Source organism: Manis javanica, chromosome 6 (assembly GCF_040802235.1).
Source record: "Manis javanica isolate MJ-LG chromosome 6, MJ_LKY, whole genome shotgun sequence".
Lineage (NCBI taxonomy): Eukaryota > Metazoa > Chordata > Mammalia > Pholidota > Manidae > Manis > Manis javanica.
This window is the reverse complement of record NC_133161.1, coordinates 72281035-72297313: the sequence shown is the minus strand read 5'-3', so window position 1 is coordinate 72297313 and position 16279 is coordinate 72281035. Positions and strand designations below refer to the sequence as shown.

The 16279-nt window shown below is 35.8% G+C and overlaps 1 protein-coding gene across 8 annotated transcripts in view; it reads left to right on the top strand.

The window, feature by feature from the left end:
- CDK14 (cyclin dependent kinase 14) overlaps window positions 1-16279 on the top strand; it is an 835688-nt gene that overhangs the window by 679591 nt on the left and 139818 nt on the right. For all 8 annotated transcript variants that reach the window (XM_073238870.1, XM_073238871.1, XM_037019857.2 and 5 more), the window contains one exon: window positions 14801-14849. In XM_073238870.1, the coding sequence (XP_073094971.1) occupies window positions 14801-14849 (49 nt within the window). The remainder of the gene's footprint in view (window positions 1-14800; window positions 14850-16279) is intronic.

Genomic DNA, 16279 nt, shown 5'->3' with positions numbered 1-16279 from the left:
TCCAGACAATTTTGTCTCCCTGTCCTTTCTCCTGAGCAGTAAGTTCTGTGCAATCCTTGCCCCTTTAGCAGCCCTCTTGCTGTTAGGAAGTCTCTCAGACTGCCTGCCTTTCGTTTGTCTCAGAGCAGCCGGATATGGATCCCTGCTTTCTACAAGTGGCTGGCATCTCAGTCTCTCCAGGTATTCTGTCTGTATGAGCTTTCCAACCCCCTAATCATGAGAGTACCATGAAAGCACCATGAAATGTAGGTTTGTGCTCCCAGAGCAGATCTCTAGAGTTAGGTCAACAGTCCCAGGCCTCCACTCTCTCCCCGCTCTCTTTCTCTTCCTCCCACCAGTGAGCTGGGGTGGAAGAAGGGTTTTGGTCCCACCAGGCCCTGGCTTTGGTACGTTACCCTGTTCCATGAGGCTTATTCTTTTCTCCAGTGTATGCAGTTTGGCACAGTCCTCTTTCCTGTTGCTCTTTCAGGATTAGTTGCATTAATTATATTTTCATATTATATGTGGTTTTAGGAGAAAGCCTCTGTCTCACCATGCTGCCATCTTTAATCCTCTTTGATATATTTTTTAATTCAATTTGTAGTATTTTGTTGAGTATTTTTGCATCTATGTTCATCAGGGCTATTGGTGTGTAATTTTCCTTTGTGGTGTCTTTGCATGGTTTTGACAAGCTCACATTTTGATTTAAGAAAAACCAAAAGGCATCAGAAGTAAATTGTTTTATGAATAGAGTAGAACATCTGTGTCTAGAAGTTGTTTAAAGATTACTCCTTTAAAAGTGTGTACCAGTGGTAATTGAAAGATGATTGTCTGTGGCCAGAGCAAGCAAGCAATCTCCTGTTTTCAGGACTGAGGATGACTATCCCGCATTTTAAGGTCACTCATCTGGGTTACAGTGACAGGGCAGCACTATTCTGTTCAGCATTATTATATCCCATCAAAACCTCTCACTGTTAACACTGGAGCTGTGTCAAATCTCAGACACTACATGTTTTGGGTATATCAGGTGTTTTAAAGCTGCAAATTGCAGTTGTACAAACATATGTATTATTTCTAAAATGCCTGTTTGGATAGCTATACTTTTCTGGAGCTGCGATATCTAAAATCCCCACATTTTGGAACAATGTTAGCCCTCTCTACTTGGAGTAAATGCCCATCTACTGTACCTGAATTCTGCTTTACTTCTGTTCTAAGGACTATAGATGGTTTAAATCCAGCTTTTCTGTATCTTGATCAGACTGTCAACTGAAATGTTCACTGCCAGGTTGGTTTTCCTAATAAATAAGAGAAAGTAAAGTTTGCATAAAGATTCTTGTGAATACTTGTAAGTATATTTTTTTTCTATTAATCATCTCTTAGCATTGGTTCCCATGATTTTTTGTAGGCTATTTATGGCCTTGAATATTTTGTGCCCTGTTATATCCACAGTGCTTAGCACAGTGCTTGGCAAATGGCAGACACACAGTAAAGAGTCATAGAGTGAAAAGGAAAATAAATGAATACTCAATCCTTCTATTCTAAAGCATTTAAGGATATTTTTGGTTACATAAATGAGTAATTAGTGTGATTATTTGAAATGTCACTAGCGTAATGCATAACTGTGTTTGTGCTTCACCCTTGTAAAGATCTGGAGCCTCTCCGGTGCTGAAGCAGCCCTGAGAAAGGCTTAGGCTCAGTACCTCTGCCAGATGATAGGAGGGCCACAGCTCTCTTCTTAAAAGAGCAAATTCATTTATTAAAATGCAAAATATTCTCAAAGAATTTAAATTGTGAGTAGTTGAAAATGTGAGCTAGAAAAGTTAATTATGAAGTATGTCTCACATTTCCTAGGGCAGTTTGAAAATGCTCATTTTTATATTGACTTAGAAATACTTAACCCATGATATTGGATGGGATTAAACATTGGATGATATTAAATCCATTTGCAAAAGATACACTAAAGTTTGAGACATTTTATGATCTCATCTTTATTGCAACCCCTTCTCCCTCCACCATCTCACCACCATCCCCACTGGAAAAAGGAAAAAGAAAACCATTAGTTTACAAATCCTACTTTTGCCTTTCAAGCCCTTTGAACATACTTGGAGCTTTTAATTGGTTAGTTGATTTAATGATTTACTCATATGTTTTCCTGTTATTGAGGTTAAAAACAGCAGTATCTTACCCAGCAAAGGTTAGTGAGAAGGAAATGGGGAAAATAAAAATATAAATTACTATTTGGAGTATACAGTACACACCTATAAGCAAGTGAGTAAATTCCAATCTCGGTTTAATCTGCATGTGAGTTCAAGTCTGCTTTCACAGTGTCTCAGGCCATCATATGTTCAGCGCTTTCAAGCTGGGAAATTTTAGAATACAGCCCTGTTCTCCAGTTGTTTTCCTGTGGAATTTCAATGATTTGCAGTACATAAGCATGGCAGTTTGAGGAGAAAGCTTTCCAGCCTTCTGTCCCTCTACCTCCATCACCTTGCATAGCAAGTGGTTCCTTCTTCTCTGTAACCCCTCCTCCCTGGTCTCCTGCTGTGTGTGATCATCCTGTGCTGTGTGCAGTGTCCCTGCAAAAAGAAGAGAAGGTGAAAATCAGCCTGCAGGTTTAAATTAATTGCACTCCTCAGTTCTGCTCTGAGTTAGTCAATGCTTTAAATCATGACATTCTAAACTTCCAGTTTTAACATAATTGGAAAGAGAAAGCTGACATTAAAGTAGTGACAGAGTACACGCAGTTGAAGGAGAACAGTGTAAAACACTCCTGTGCAAATACTCGAGTAATCTAATAAAAGTATTCATAAGCAATTGAATATCTACTTTATTCAATATACCTCTTATTGATTTGGGACACAAATTTAAGTACTTTCTGTTTTCAAAACTTATATGGCTCATTATGTTGCCATGAAATGTCATGAAAAAAACATTAATGAGAAATCATGAAATGTTACATTTATCCATGTAGGAAATCATTTTTTAAATATAATTTTTAGTCTACTTATAAATGTAATACATGCTCATTACAGAAAATGTTAGTAATAGCTCCATTTGAAATAATGTTCTTTGGCAGTTAAGAGCTGAGAGACATAGGATGCAAAAGATCGTCTGTGCGTTGCTAGAGGTAGTTTTAGATATTTGAGTTTATCTCACCTTCATTTGGAAAGGAAACAGTTGCAGTTAGTCACTGTGCCTCCAGGCTCCCAAGGGACCATGTCCACATCCACATCGTAGCACTTTTCACCCTGTATTTGTAATTCTCTGTTTACATTTCTGAGCCGCTGAATTGTAACCAGGACTTACTCATTTTCCTGTGCCCATTGCCCAGTGCAGCACCTGGCACAAAGGTAGGTGCCCATGTGACACTTGCTAAAAGAATTAGGAGTTTATGTGAATAGGTAGGGAAGGAAAATGTAGGAAGGCATCATTGTTTCTGATATTTTCTACTTTCATATAGCATGTTTCACTATCAATTTTAGCTCTTTTATGTACTGCTAAAACTGACATACTGTATTTCTGAAAAAAAATCTATTAGCATATCTTGTCAGGCTCTAAATAGAGGCAAATCTTAGAACTAATATTTATGTGCAGTCATTAATTGCTAGGAATAATAATTTACTTGTAAATGCAAGATTGTATTAATTTTATCTATAATGGAAATTCTTTTTCCTCCTGAAATCATAGTGAATTATTAAAATTGCTTTGTGGAGAGTACAAAGTTAAGGAGATCAAATTTGTTTTACAAGGATATTTGATGTAATTAATTTAAAAAATATATCTTCCTTTTTTTGGTATCATTCATCTACAATTACATGAGGAACATTATGTTTACTAGCCTCCCCCCATCACCAAGTTTCCCCCACATGCCCCATTACAGTCACTGTCCATCAGCATAGTAAGAAGTTGTAGAATCACTATTTGTCTTCTCTGTGTTGTACAGCCCTCCCTGTGCCCCCCAGCTCCCCCCCCACATTATACATGCTAATCATAATGCCCCCTTTCTTTCCTCCCACCCCTTACCCTCCCTTCCCCCCCATCCTCCCCAGTCCCTTTCCCTTTAGTAACTGTTAGTCCATTCTTAGGTTCTGTGAGTCTGCTGCTGTTTTGCTCCTTCAATTTTTGCTTTGTTCTTATACTCCACAGATGAGTGAAATTATTTGATACTTGTCTTTCTCTGCCTGGCTTATTTCACTGAGCATAATACCCTCTAGCTCCATCCATGTTGTTGCAAATGGTAGGATTTGTTTACTTCTTATGGCTGAGTAATATTCCATTGTGTAAATATACCACATTTTCTTTATCCATTCATCTACTGATGGGCACTTAGGTTGTTTCCTTTTCTTGTGAAGAGTGCTGGGAAAAACATAGGGGTGCATATGTCTTTTTCAAACTGGGCTGCTTCATTCTTAGGGTAAATTCTTAGGAGTGGAATTCCTGGATCAAATGGTATTTCTATTTTGAGTTTTTTGAGGAACCTCCATACTGCTTTCCACAATGGTTGAACTAATTTACATTCCCACCAGCAGTGTAGGAAGGTTCCCCTTTCTCCACATCCTTACCAACATTTGTTGTTGTTTGGCTTTTGGATGGTGGTGATCCTTACTGGTGTGAGGTGGTATCTCATTGTGGTTTTAATTTGCATTTCTCTGATGACTAATGATGTGGAGCATCTTTTCAAGTGCCTGTTGGCCATCTGAATTTCTTCTTTGGAGAACTGTCTATTCAGCAACTCTGACCATTTTTTAATTGGATTATTTGCTTTTTGTTTGTTGAGGTGTGTGAGCTCTTTATATATTTTGGACGTCAACCTTTTATCGGATCTGTCATTTATGAATATACTCTCCCATACTGTAGGATGCCTTTTTGTTCTATTGATGGTGTCCTTTGCTGTACAGAAGCTTTTCAGCTTGATATAGTCCCACTTGTTCATTTTTTGCTTTTGTTTCCTTTGACTGGGGAGGTATGTTCATGAAGAAGTTACTCATGTTTCTGTCCAAGAGATTTTTGCCTGTTTTTTTCTAAGAGTTTTATGGTTCCATGACTTACATTCAGGTCTTTGATCCATTTCAAATTTACTTTTGTGTATAGTGTTAGACAATGATCCAGTATCATTCTCTTACATGTAGCTGTCCAGTATTGCCAACAGCAGCTGTTGAAGAGGCTGTCATTTCCCTATTGTATGGCCATGGCTCTTTTATCAAATATTAATTGACCATATATGTTTGGGTTAATATCTGGACTCTCTGTTCTGTTCCGCTGGTCTGTGGGTCTGTTCTTGTGCCAGTACCAAATTGTCTTGATTACTGTGGCTTTGTAGTAGAGCTTGAAATTGGGTAGCGAGATCCCCCCTGCTTTATTCTTCCTTCTCAGGATTGCTTTGGCTATTTGTGGTCTTTTGTGGTTCCATATGAATTTTAAAACTATTTGTTCCAGTTCATTGAAGAATGCTGTTGGTATTTTGATAGGGATTGCATGGAATCTGTATATTGCTTTAGGCAGCATGGCCATTTTGACAATATTAATTCTTCCTAGCCACTAGCATGGGATGAGTTTCCATTTGTTAGTGTCCTCTTTAATTTCTCCTCAGAGTGTCATGTAGTTTTGAGGGTATAGGTCTTTCCCTTCCTTGTTTACATTTATTCCTAGGTATTTTATTCTTTTTTGATGCAATTGTGAATGGAATTGTTTTCCTGATTTTTCTTTCTGCTATTTCATCATTAGTGTATAGGAAAGCAACAGACTTCTGTGTATTAATTTTGTATCCTGCAACTTTGCTGAATTCAGATATTAGTGCTAGTAGTTTTGGAATGGAGGCTTTAGGGTATTTTATGTACAATATCATGTGGTCTGCAAATAGTGACAGTTTTACTTCTTCTTTACCAATCTGGATGCCTTGTATTTCCTTGTTTTGTCTGATTTCCAGGGCCAGAACCTCCAGTACTATGTTGAATAACAGTGGGGAGAGTGGGCAACCCTGTCTTATTCCCGATCTTAGAGGAAAAGCTTTCAGCTTCTCACTGTTAAGTATGATGTTGGCTGTGGGTTTGTCGTATATGGCCTTTATTATGTTGAGGTACTTGCCCTCTATATCCATTTTGTTGACGGTTTTTATCATGAATGGATGTTGAATGTTGTCAAATGCTTTTTCAGTGTCTATGGAAATGATCATGTGGTTTTTGTCCTTCTTTTTTTGATGTGGTGAATGATGCTGATGGATTTTCGAATGTTGTACCATCCTTGCATCCCTGAGATGAATCCCACTTGATCATGGTGTATGATCCTCTTGATGTATTTTTGAATTCGGTTTGCTAATATCTTGTTGAGTATTTTTGCATCTATGTTCATCAGGGATATTGGTGTGTAATTTTCTTTTTTTGTGGGGTCCTTGCCTCATTTTGATATTAGAGTGATGCTGGCTTCATAGAATGAGTTTGGAAGTGTTCCCTCCTCTTCTATTTTTTGGAAAGCTTTAAGGAGAATGGGTACTATGTCTTCTCTATATGTCTGATAAAATTTAGCAGTGAATCCATCTGGTCCAGGCATTTTGTTCTTGGGTAGTTTTTTGATTACCGCTTCAATTTCTTTGCTGATAATTGGTCTGTTTAGATTTTCTGTTTCTTCCTTCGTCAGTCTTGGAAGGTTGTATTTTTCTAGGAAGTTGTCCATTTCTTCTAAGTTTTCCAGCTTTTTAGCATATAGATTCTCATAATATTCTCTAGTAATTTTTTGTATCTGTGGGGTCAGTCATAATTTTTCCATTCTCATTTCTGATTCTGTTGATGTATGTAGATTCTCTTTTTCTCTTAACAAGTCTGGCTAGGGGCTTATCTATTTTGTTTATTTTCTCAAAGAGCCAGCTCTTGGTTTCATTGATGTTTTTCTATTATTTTATTGTTGTCAATTTTATTTATTTATTCTCTGATCTTTATTATGTCCCTCCTTCTGCTAACTTGGGCCCCATTTGTTCTTCCTTTTCCAGTTTCAATAATTGTGACTTTAGACTATTCATTTGTAATTGTTCTTCCTTCTTTAAATAGGCCTGGATTGGTATATACTTTCCTTTTAGAAATGCCTTTGCTGAATCCCACTGAAGTTGGGACTTTGTGTTGTTCTTGTCATTAGTCTCCATATATTGCTTGATCTCTGTTTTAATTTGGTCATTAATCCATTGATTATTTAGGAGCATGTTGTTAAGCCTCCATGTGTTTGTGAGCTATTTTGTTTTCTTTGTACAATTTATTTCTAGTTTTATGCCTTTGTGGTCTGAGAAGTTTTTTGGTAGAAATTCAATTTTTTGGAATTTACTGAGGCTCTTTTTGTGGCCTCGTATGTGGTCTATTCTAGAGAATGTTCCATGTGCACTTGAGAAGAATATGTACCCTGCTGCTTTTGGGTGTAGAGTTCTGTATATGTCTGTTATGTCCATCTATTCTAGAGTGTTGTTCAGTTCCTCTGTGTCCTTACTTATTTTCTGTCTGGTGGATCTGTCCTTTGGAGTGAGTGGTGTGTTGAAGTCTCCTAGAACCAATGCATTGCATTCTATTTCCTCCTTTAATTCTGTTAGTATTTGTTTCACATATGTTGGTGCTCCTGTATTGGGTGCATATATATTTATAATGGTTATATCCTCTTGTTGGACTGAGCCCTTTATCATTATGTAATGTGCTTCTTTATCTCTTGTTACTTTCTTTGTTTTGAAGCCTGTTTTGTCTGATACTAGTATTGCAACACCTGCTTTTTTCTCCCTTCTGTTTGCATGAAATATCTTTTTCCATCCCTTGACTTTTAGTCTGTGTATGTCCTTGGCTTTGAGGTGAGTCTCTTGTAAGCAGCATATAGATGGGTCTTGCTTTTTTATCCATTATATTACTCTGTGTCTTTTGATTAGTGCATTCAGTTCATTTACATTTAGGGTGATTATTGAAAGATATGTATTTATTGCCATTGCAGGCTTTACATTCGTGGTTACCAAAGGTTCAAGGGTAGCTTCTTTACTATCTAACCGTCTAACTTAACTCTCTTATTAAGCTATTATAAACACAGTCTGACGATTCTTTATTTCTCTCCCTTCTTATTCCTCCTCCTCCATTCTTTATCTGTTAGGTGTTTTATTCTGTACTCTTTTGTGTTTCCTTTGACTGCTTTTGTGAGTTGTTGATTTTATTTTTTGCCTTTAGTTAGTATTTTGTTGGTCTGCTTTCTTTGCTGTGTTTTCATTTTCTCTAGTGACACCTATTTAGCCTTAGAAGTGCTTTCATCTAGAGCATTCCCTTTAAAATATCCTGTAGAGGTGATTCATGGGAGGCAAATTCCCTCAACTTTTGCTTGTCTGGGAATTGTTTAATCCCTCCTTCATATTTAAATGATAATAGTGCTGGATATAGTATTCTTGGTTCAAGGCCCTTCTGTTTCATTGCATTAAATATGTCATGCCATTCTCTTCTGGCCTGTAAGGTTTCTGTTGAGAAGTCTGATGATAGCCTGATATGTTTTCCTTTGTAGGTGACCTTTTTTCTCTCTCTGGCTGCCTTTAATACTATGCCCTTGTCCTTGATCTTTGCCATTTTAATTATTATATGACTTGGTAGAAATTCAATTTTTTGGAATTTACTGAGGCTCTTTTTGTGGCCTCGTATATGGTCTATTCTAGAGAATGTTCCATGTGCACTTGAGAAGAATATGTACCCTGCTGCTTTTGGGTGTAGAGTTGGATGTATGACTTGGTGTTGTCCTCTTTTGGTCCCTTGTGTTGTGAGTTCTGTGGGTTTCCATAGTCTGAGAGACTATTTCCTCCCCCACTTCGGGGAAGTTTAGAGCAATTATTTCTTCAAAGACACTTTCTATCCCCTTTTTTCTCTCTTCTTCTTCTTCTTCTGGTACTCCTATAATGCGAATATTGTTCCATTTACATTAGTCACAGAGTTCTCTTAATATTCTTTCATTCCTGGAGATCCTTTTCTCTTTCTCTACCTCAGCTTCTCTTTGTTTCTGTTGTCTGATTTCTATTCCATTAATGGCCTCTTTTACCTCATCCAGTCTGCTCTTAAGTCCTTCCAGAGATTGTTTTATTTCTGGATTCTCCCTCCCAACTTGATCCTTTAGCTCTTGCATATTTCTCTGCAGGTCCATCAGCATGTTTATGACCTTTATTTTGAATTCTTTTTCAGGAAGATTGGTTAAATCTATCTCCCCAGGCCCTCTCCTGGGGATTGTCTGGGTAATTCTGGACTGGACCAAATTCTTCTGCCTTTTCACGGTGATAGAGGTAGCTGTAGGCAGGTAGCACATGTGTCAGCTGGGAGAACAAAGTCCTTTCAAAAAGAACTGTTCTTCTTCTCATTTCTCCTTTCTTTGTCAGTTAATCCTCAAACCTGGAATATGCCTTTAAATTTCTGCTCCACACCAACAGCCTGAATTATATTGCATATCAAACAATGCAGTCTATGAGAGAATAAACTCAGACATTAGACACTCTTTTCAAACACATGAACATGTAATTGTCAGTGAGCACTTTTGCCTCAACCTTTGGAACACTGATTATTTGCGGCTAGCCTGCTCTTCAGTGAATGTGCACCATTCTAATGGCTGATTTCTGTACTGATTGGCAGTGCCTGTGTCCTGGACGTTTTAACAATCACCCCTGCTTGAATGATGACTCTGAAACTCCATGAAAACTTTAAATACTTTCTTGATCATCATGGAAAGATTAGTGTGTTCTCAGGGTGATATTTGCATTGAATATGAAATTCTAAGTCTTTGAAACCTGGAAATTGGAGATCAGTAAGGACTCTATTAATAGTCACCGTAACTCCAATCTTTTTGTCATACCCTGTATCCAGTTCTTCATAAATAAATCTTACTGGCACTATCTTTTTAAAAGTGTCAGACTAACTAACCCCTTCTCACTACATTCATTTTGTTACCATAGCCCAAGTCATATCCTCTCTCTCCAGGACAGTTGGAATAACCTTTAATTATTGGTCTCCCTGCTTCCAGCCTGTTTCTGATAGTGGGTTTTCTGGTAGAAGCCAGAGTGATCCTTTGAAGAAGTCTAGATCATATCTTTCTTTATTTTTTAATTGAAATATAGTTGATATAAAGTGTTGTATTGGTTTCAGATGTACAACAGTGATTTTGCAATTATGTACCTTACTAACTGTTCACCTTGATGAGTATAGTTACTGTCTATCACTAAAGATAGTACAATATTCTTGGCCATATTTCCTCTTAAAGTTCACAAAGGTTTTGTGTGAACAGTTCCTCTGCCCTTCTGCCCCTGGGCTCTCCATCTCTCCATCCATCCTACCACTCATTCCAGCCTTGCACATCCCTTCCTGAAATGCTAGCTCCCTGCAGGCAGAAAGGTTTTATGTATGGTTGCCTCCTGTATCTTTAGCCCCAGGAAATACACTCAGCACACAGTGGTTACTCAGTAAATAGTAGTTGAATGAATGAATCATTGCACAGTATTTCTGTCATTCCTTTTGAATAATCTCTGTGTTTAGAGATAGCAAGCTGACTGTGCTCTTTGATTCTTTTTTGTTCTTATCTAATGATATTCTTATACATAAAATATATCATTAAAAAGCAATATAAATCATTTTAATTCTCTCCTTTAAAGCTCTTAATTAAAAACAACACTGACAAAATACACCAACCAATATTAAGCAAAATTAAGCCTATTAAGTATTAAATTATTAAAAAGAAACAAGATCAATATGAAAAAGGAACTACTTAATTTTACTGGAGAATGTACACCCAAATCCTGTCTAAATGGTAAGACATACTGTATTGTTATGTACAAAGATTTTATATCATCCTTTTCAGATAAATATTTATTTTAATGAAAATCTGACCAGATTTCCATTGGGAACTTAATTTAGTTAGTTGGCTGTTCTGTTTGAAATTTGCCTTCCACATCACCTTAACTAAAGTGTCCCTCTCACATTGGTTACTCTACACCATATCTCCTTGTTTTATTTTGCTGGAACACTGTCTTCTCCACTACCAGCTTCATTGAGATTCACAGCTGACCCTTGAACAACATGGGTTTGAACTGCGCAGGTCTGCTTATACACATATTTTTTTCAATAAATATATTGGAATCATTTTTGGAGGTTTTTGACAACTTAAAAACATTTGCCGTTCTCTAGCTTACTTCATGGTAAGAATATAGTATGTAATACACATAACATACAAAATATGTGTTGAGTGTTTTTATCAGTAAGGCTTCTAGTCAAAAGTGAACTATTAGTAATTAAGTTTTGGAGTAGTCAGAAGTTATATGTGGATTTTCAACTGGGTGGGAGTCGGCACCCCTGACTTCCACATTATCCAAGGTCAACTGTAATTGACATATTGTGTAAATTTAAAGTGTACAACATAGTGATTTTATATACGTAAATACTATAAAATGATTATATAATGGTGAGTTTTAAAATCTATTAGCAACTTTCAAATATACAATGCAGTATTGTTAACTATAACCATACTTTACATTACATCCCCAGAACTTACTCATAACTGGACGTTTGTACCCTTTGACTACTTTCATCCATTTCCCCACCCACTCATTCCCCAACCTCTAGAAGCCATGAGATCATACAGTGTCTGTCTTTCTCTGCCTGACTTATTTCACTTACTCCACCTTGCCCTCAAGGTCTATCCATGCTATTGCAAATGGCAGGATATACTTCTTTTTATGACTGATAATATTCCTCTGTGTGTGTGTGTGTGTGTGTGTGTGTGTGTGTGTGTGTGTATCACCTTTTCTTTATCCATTCACCCACCCCTGTGGATACTTACTTAGGTTATTTCCATATCTTGGCTATTGTCAATAATGCTGCAAGGAACATAGGGGTGCAGAAATCTCTTCAAGACGGTGATTTCATTTCCTTTGGATACATACCCAGAAGTGTAATTGCTAGATCATATGGTATTTCTTTATTTAATATTTGGAGACACCTCCAAACTGTTTTCCATAGCAGCTGCACCACTTTACATTCCCTTCTACAGTGCACAGGTTTTCTTTTTCTCCACATCATTGTCAGCATTTGTTATCTCTTGTCTTTTTGATAATAGCCATACAGGTGTGAGGTGATATCTCATTGTGGCTTTGATTTGCATTTCCCTGATGATGAGTGATGTTAAACACCTTTTCATGTACTTGGTGCCTTTTAAATATCTTCCTTGGAAAAATGTCTTTTGAGGACCTTTGCCTATTTTTTAATTGAATTACTTGAGGTTTATTTTTGCTATTGAGTTACATGAATTCCTTATATATTTTGGTTATTAACTTCTTATGAGATATGTGGTTTGCAAATATTTTCTCCCGTTCTGGAGGTTGCCTTTTCATTTTATTGATTATTTCTTTTGCTATGCAGAAGCTTTTTTTTTAGACTGGTGTAGTCTCATTTGTTTATTTTTGCTTTTGTTGCTTCTGCTTTGGGTGTCATATCCATAAATATTATGGGCAAGACCAATGTCAAGGAGCTGTTTCCCTGTTTTCTTCTGTGGTTTCAGGTCTTACATTTAAATGTTTAATCCTTTATAAGTTAATTTTTCTTTGTAGTGTAAGATAGGGGTTCAGCTTCATTCTTTTGCATGTACATATCCAGTTTTTCCAGCACCATTTATTGAAGATTGTCTTTTCTCCATTGAATCTTTTGGCTCCCTTATCAAATATTAGTTGACCATATATGCATGAGCTCATTTCTGGGCTCTGATTCTTTTCCATTAATCTTCATGTATGTTGTTATGCCAGTACCATACTGTTTGATTACTATAACATTGTAATGTAGTTGAAAATCAGGAAGTGTTTGTTTTGTTCTCCAGCTTTGCTCTTCTTTCTTAAGATTGCTTTAACTATATTTGTATGGATCCATACAAATTTTGAGATTTTTTCTATTTCTGAAAAAAAAATGCCATTGGAATCTTGATACGAATTGCCCTGAATCTGTAGATAAATAACTTGGATAGTATGAACATTTTATCAATATTAATTCTCCCAATCATGAAAATTGAATATCTTGCCATTTATTTGTGTCTTCAGTTTCTTTCATCAGTGTCTTACAGTTTTCAGTGTACAGATCTTTCACCTGCTTGGTTAAATTCATTCCTAAGTATTTTATTGTTTTGATGCTATTGTAAATGAGATTTTTTTCGTTATTTCTTTTTCAGATAATTCATTGTTAAGATTTAGAAATGCAAATGATTTTTAATATAGCAACTTTACTGAATATGCTTTTTGAGGTTTTCTTTTTATAAAATGGCATCTGCAAACAGAGACAATTTCACTTTTTCCTTTCCAACTCAGATGCCTTTTACTTCTTTTCTTCTCTTTCTTTCTTCTTCTTTTTTTTTTTTGCCTGATTTCTCTGGCTCAGACTTCCAAGTACTATGTTGAATAGGAATGGTAAGAGTGGGCGCCCTTCTCTTGCTCTTAATCTTAGAGGAAAAGCTTTCTATCTTTCACCATTGAGTATTATTTTAGCTGTGGCCTTGTCATATGGCCTTTTCTGTGTTGAGGTTTATTCCTTCTGTACCCAGTTTGTTGAGGATTTTTATCATAAATGGATGTTGAATTTTGTCAAATGCTTTTTCTGCATCTATTGAGATGATTATGTGATTTTTAACTTTCATTCTATCAATGTGGTATTCACATATATTGATTTGCATATGTTAAGCCATCTTTGTATCCCAGGGATGCATAATATAAAGGAGACATTTTTTATTGCTGTAAGGAAAATGAAAAATAATATGTCAGTGTCTATTACAATGTAAAATGTGCATACTATTTTCCAAGCAATTTTATTTTGGGGAATCTATCCAACAGAAACAAAAGGACCAGTATATAAAGTTAGATGTGCAAGGATATTTACTGAAGCATTGTTTTTAAGGAAAAAGGAACTATAAATTACCTATATGTTTATCAGTAGTCAAATGGTCAAATAACTTATGGTAGTTCTAGCCTATGGAATATTATACAGTTTTAAGATAACTGTTACATCTATTTTCTTGATTTGAAGGACTATCTGCTATATATTATAAAATACCTAAAGAAACTTCAGAGAATGTTTATTGTACAACCTATTTAAAAATTTTAAATAGTATATATGAATGGACTTGAATTTATAAACATAAATATGTGGGAAAATACCAAGCCATTAACAATAGCATATCATCAGGAGTGAAAATGGGGAGCAGGAGAGGAGATTAACATCTATTCTATGCCACTTTTTTAACTTGGTAAAACAAATATGTTTTAATTTTAAAATATAATGAAGATTATTCAGTGATTAAATATAATGTAAATGTAAATATACATTATAGAACATTGGTATTTTGGCTTTGAGCATGTATGAACATACCATATAGTGCAAGAAAGGAGAGCCAGTGTTACTATATTTGGTCAGAGATGTCTTCATAGAGAAAATAGCAGGCCTTCCTTGACTAATGGGTCAATGTTCTTTTGTAAATCTACTTACAGTTTGGAGGTTTGGAGTTTGCATTTCTTTTTTTGACCCAATTAAAACTTAGTTAAGAAATAATTGCTAGGAAACCAGATAATGAAAGAAATCACCTTAGACAAAAGAAAACAATACTTCATTCTTTAAAATGTTAAGATCTTCCTGTTTTACTCTGTAAACTTTACTCTGTAAACTACTATGGCTGCTCAATCGAAAGGGGACCTACTATGGCTACGGTAACTATGGCTAAATCAAACACTGTCTTTTTTAAAGTAGAGTTTTTTTTTAACATACTTGCAATATATACATTTGAAACAAAGATTGTTTATTATTTCTCTTTTTTATTTCAGAACGCTTTACCCTGTACAGCTCTAAAAACCTTAGACAAGCATGGAATAAGTAAGTCTTTATACAGATTGTGCTCATTCTGTCTGTCTCTCTGTGTGTCTTGATTTTTAAAACTCTCTCAATAAGTTTATTATGATGCTTTTTTCTTCATGTTCATCCAGTTTCCCATTCATCCACCCATTTCATCATTAAATAGTCATTAAGCCCTAACTGTTTGCCAGACACCATGTTCAGCCTGAGTCAACACTGTTACATGACTTTGGGTTCCTCGAGCAATGTGGCATTGCTTCAGAACTGTAAATCCTAAAATTCATATGGTCAGTCTTCCTATAACTAGATTCCAAGGCATGTTTTAGCTTCAGCAAAAATTTATTAAGTACACTATAATGACTGATTTCATAATTTAAATAATATTGGTGACAACCTTTGAGCTAGATAAAACTGATCTTTCAAATTTTTCCAGTTTGCCTGCTTTTTCCCTAAGCCTTATGGGGAAACCAAGTGCATGTATCACTTGAAGTATATATGTACTCCATTTATTTAATTTCTATTCTCTTATCCGACCCTGTTGAGATAGTGTTATTTATTGGTTTCAAAATTTGATGAAATCTAAGGATCTGGGCTTCTCAAGTTATTTAGAAGTCTTCTATTGCAAGCCAACCTGCTAGTAAATCATTGAAAGTTGGAAAGCGGAGTAACTGAGTCACTCTCATTTAGTTGTGGGTATTACATTTCAAGCATCATGCTGGGAATAAGGTAACTGGGACTGCTTTGAATTTAAATATATATATATAATTTGCCATAACAAAATTTTGTCTATAGTGAATTTGGTATTATTATCTCACTTTTTATTGTTATGACATGCTTAATTTTAGATGCCATGAGTTATGAAAATAAAAAATAAGAAAAAAATCTTTTTGGCAAAAATGCCTTTAGTCAATGTTGCCTGTAGATACAGTGGACAGCTTATTGTGAGGAATTCACAAAACAAACACATTAAATTCTGCATGGTTTATTTGAAAGAGTTGCCATTTATTTTGCTTAAATATGTACTTAGAAGAACACACTGGTACAATTAGTTTTGTCTAACACAAGTCTTTGTGTCTGCCATTTGAAAACCAGTCCTTAATACTGTACCTAAAATATCTCTGGGACGTATGCCTTGTGCGTGTTCCTCTCCTTTTACCCTCCGCCCACCCCCGACCCCTCCTTTACTGAGCAGTGGTCTAACAAATTTTAATTAGGTGCTTTCATACACCAGGTATTATATGCAGTATATAGTTCCTACCTTCATTAAATTATCAAACACATTCTTCTCTTATAATTGCTCACAAAGTTTTGTCCAACCAGGGAACTATTTTATGAAACAATTCTTGATATAGTAGTTGAATCTCTAACCCTATCTTTGCGGTAACAGGAAAATCTGGCAAATTTATGACATAGTATCATTTGTGGAGAATAGCCACCTATTTAGGAAATTT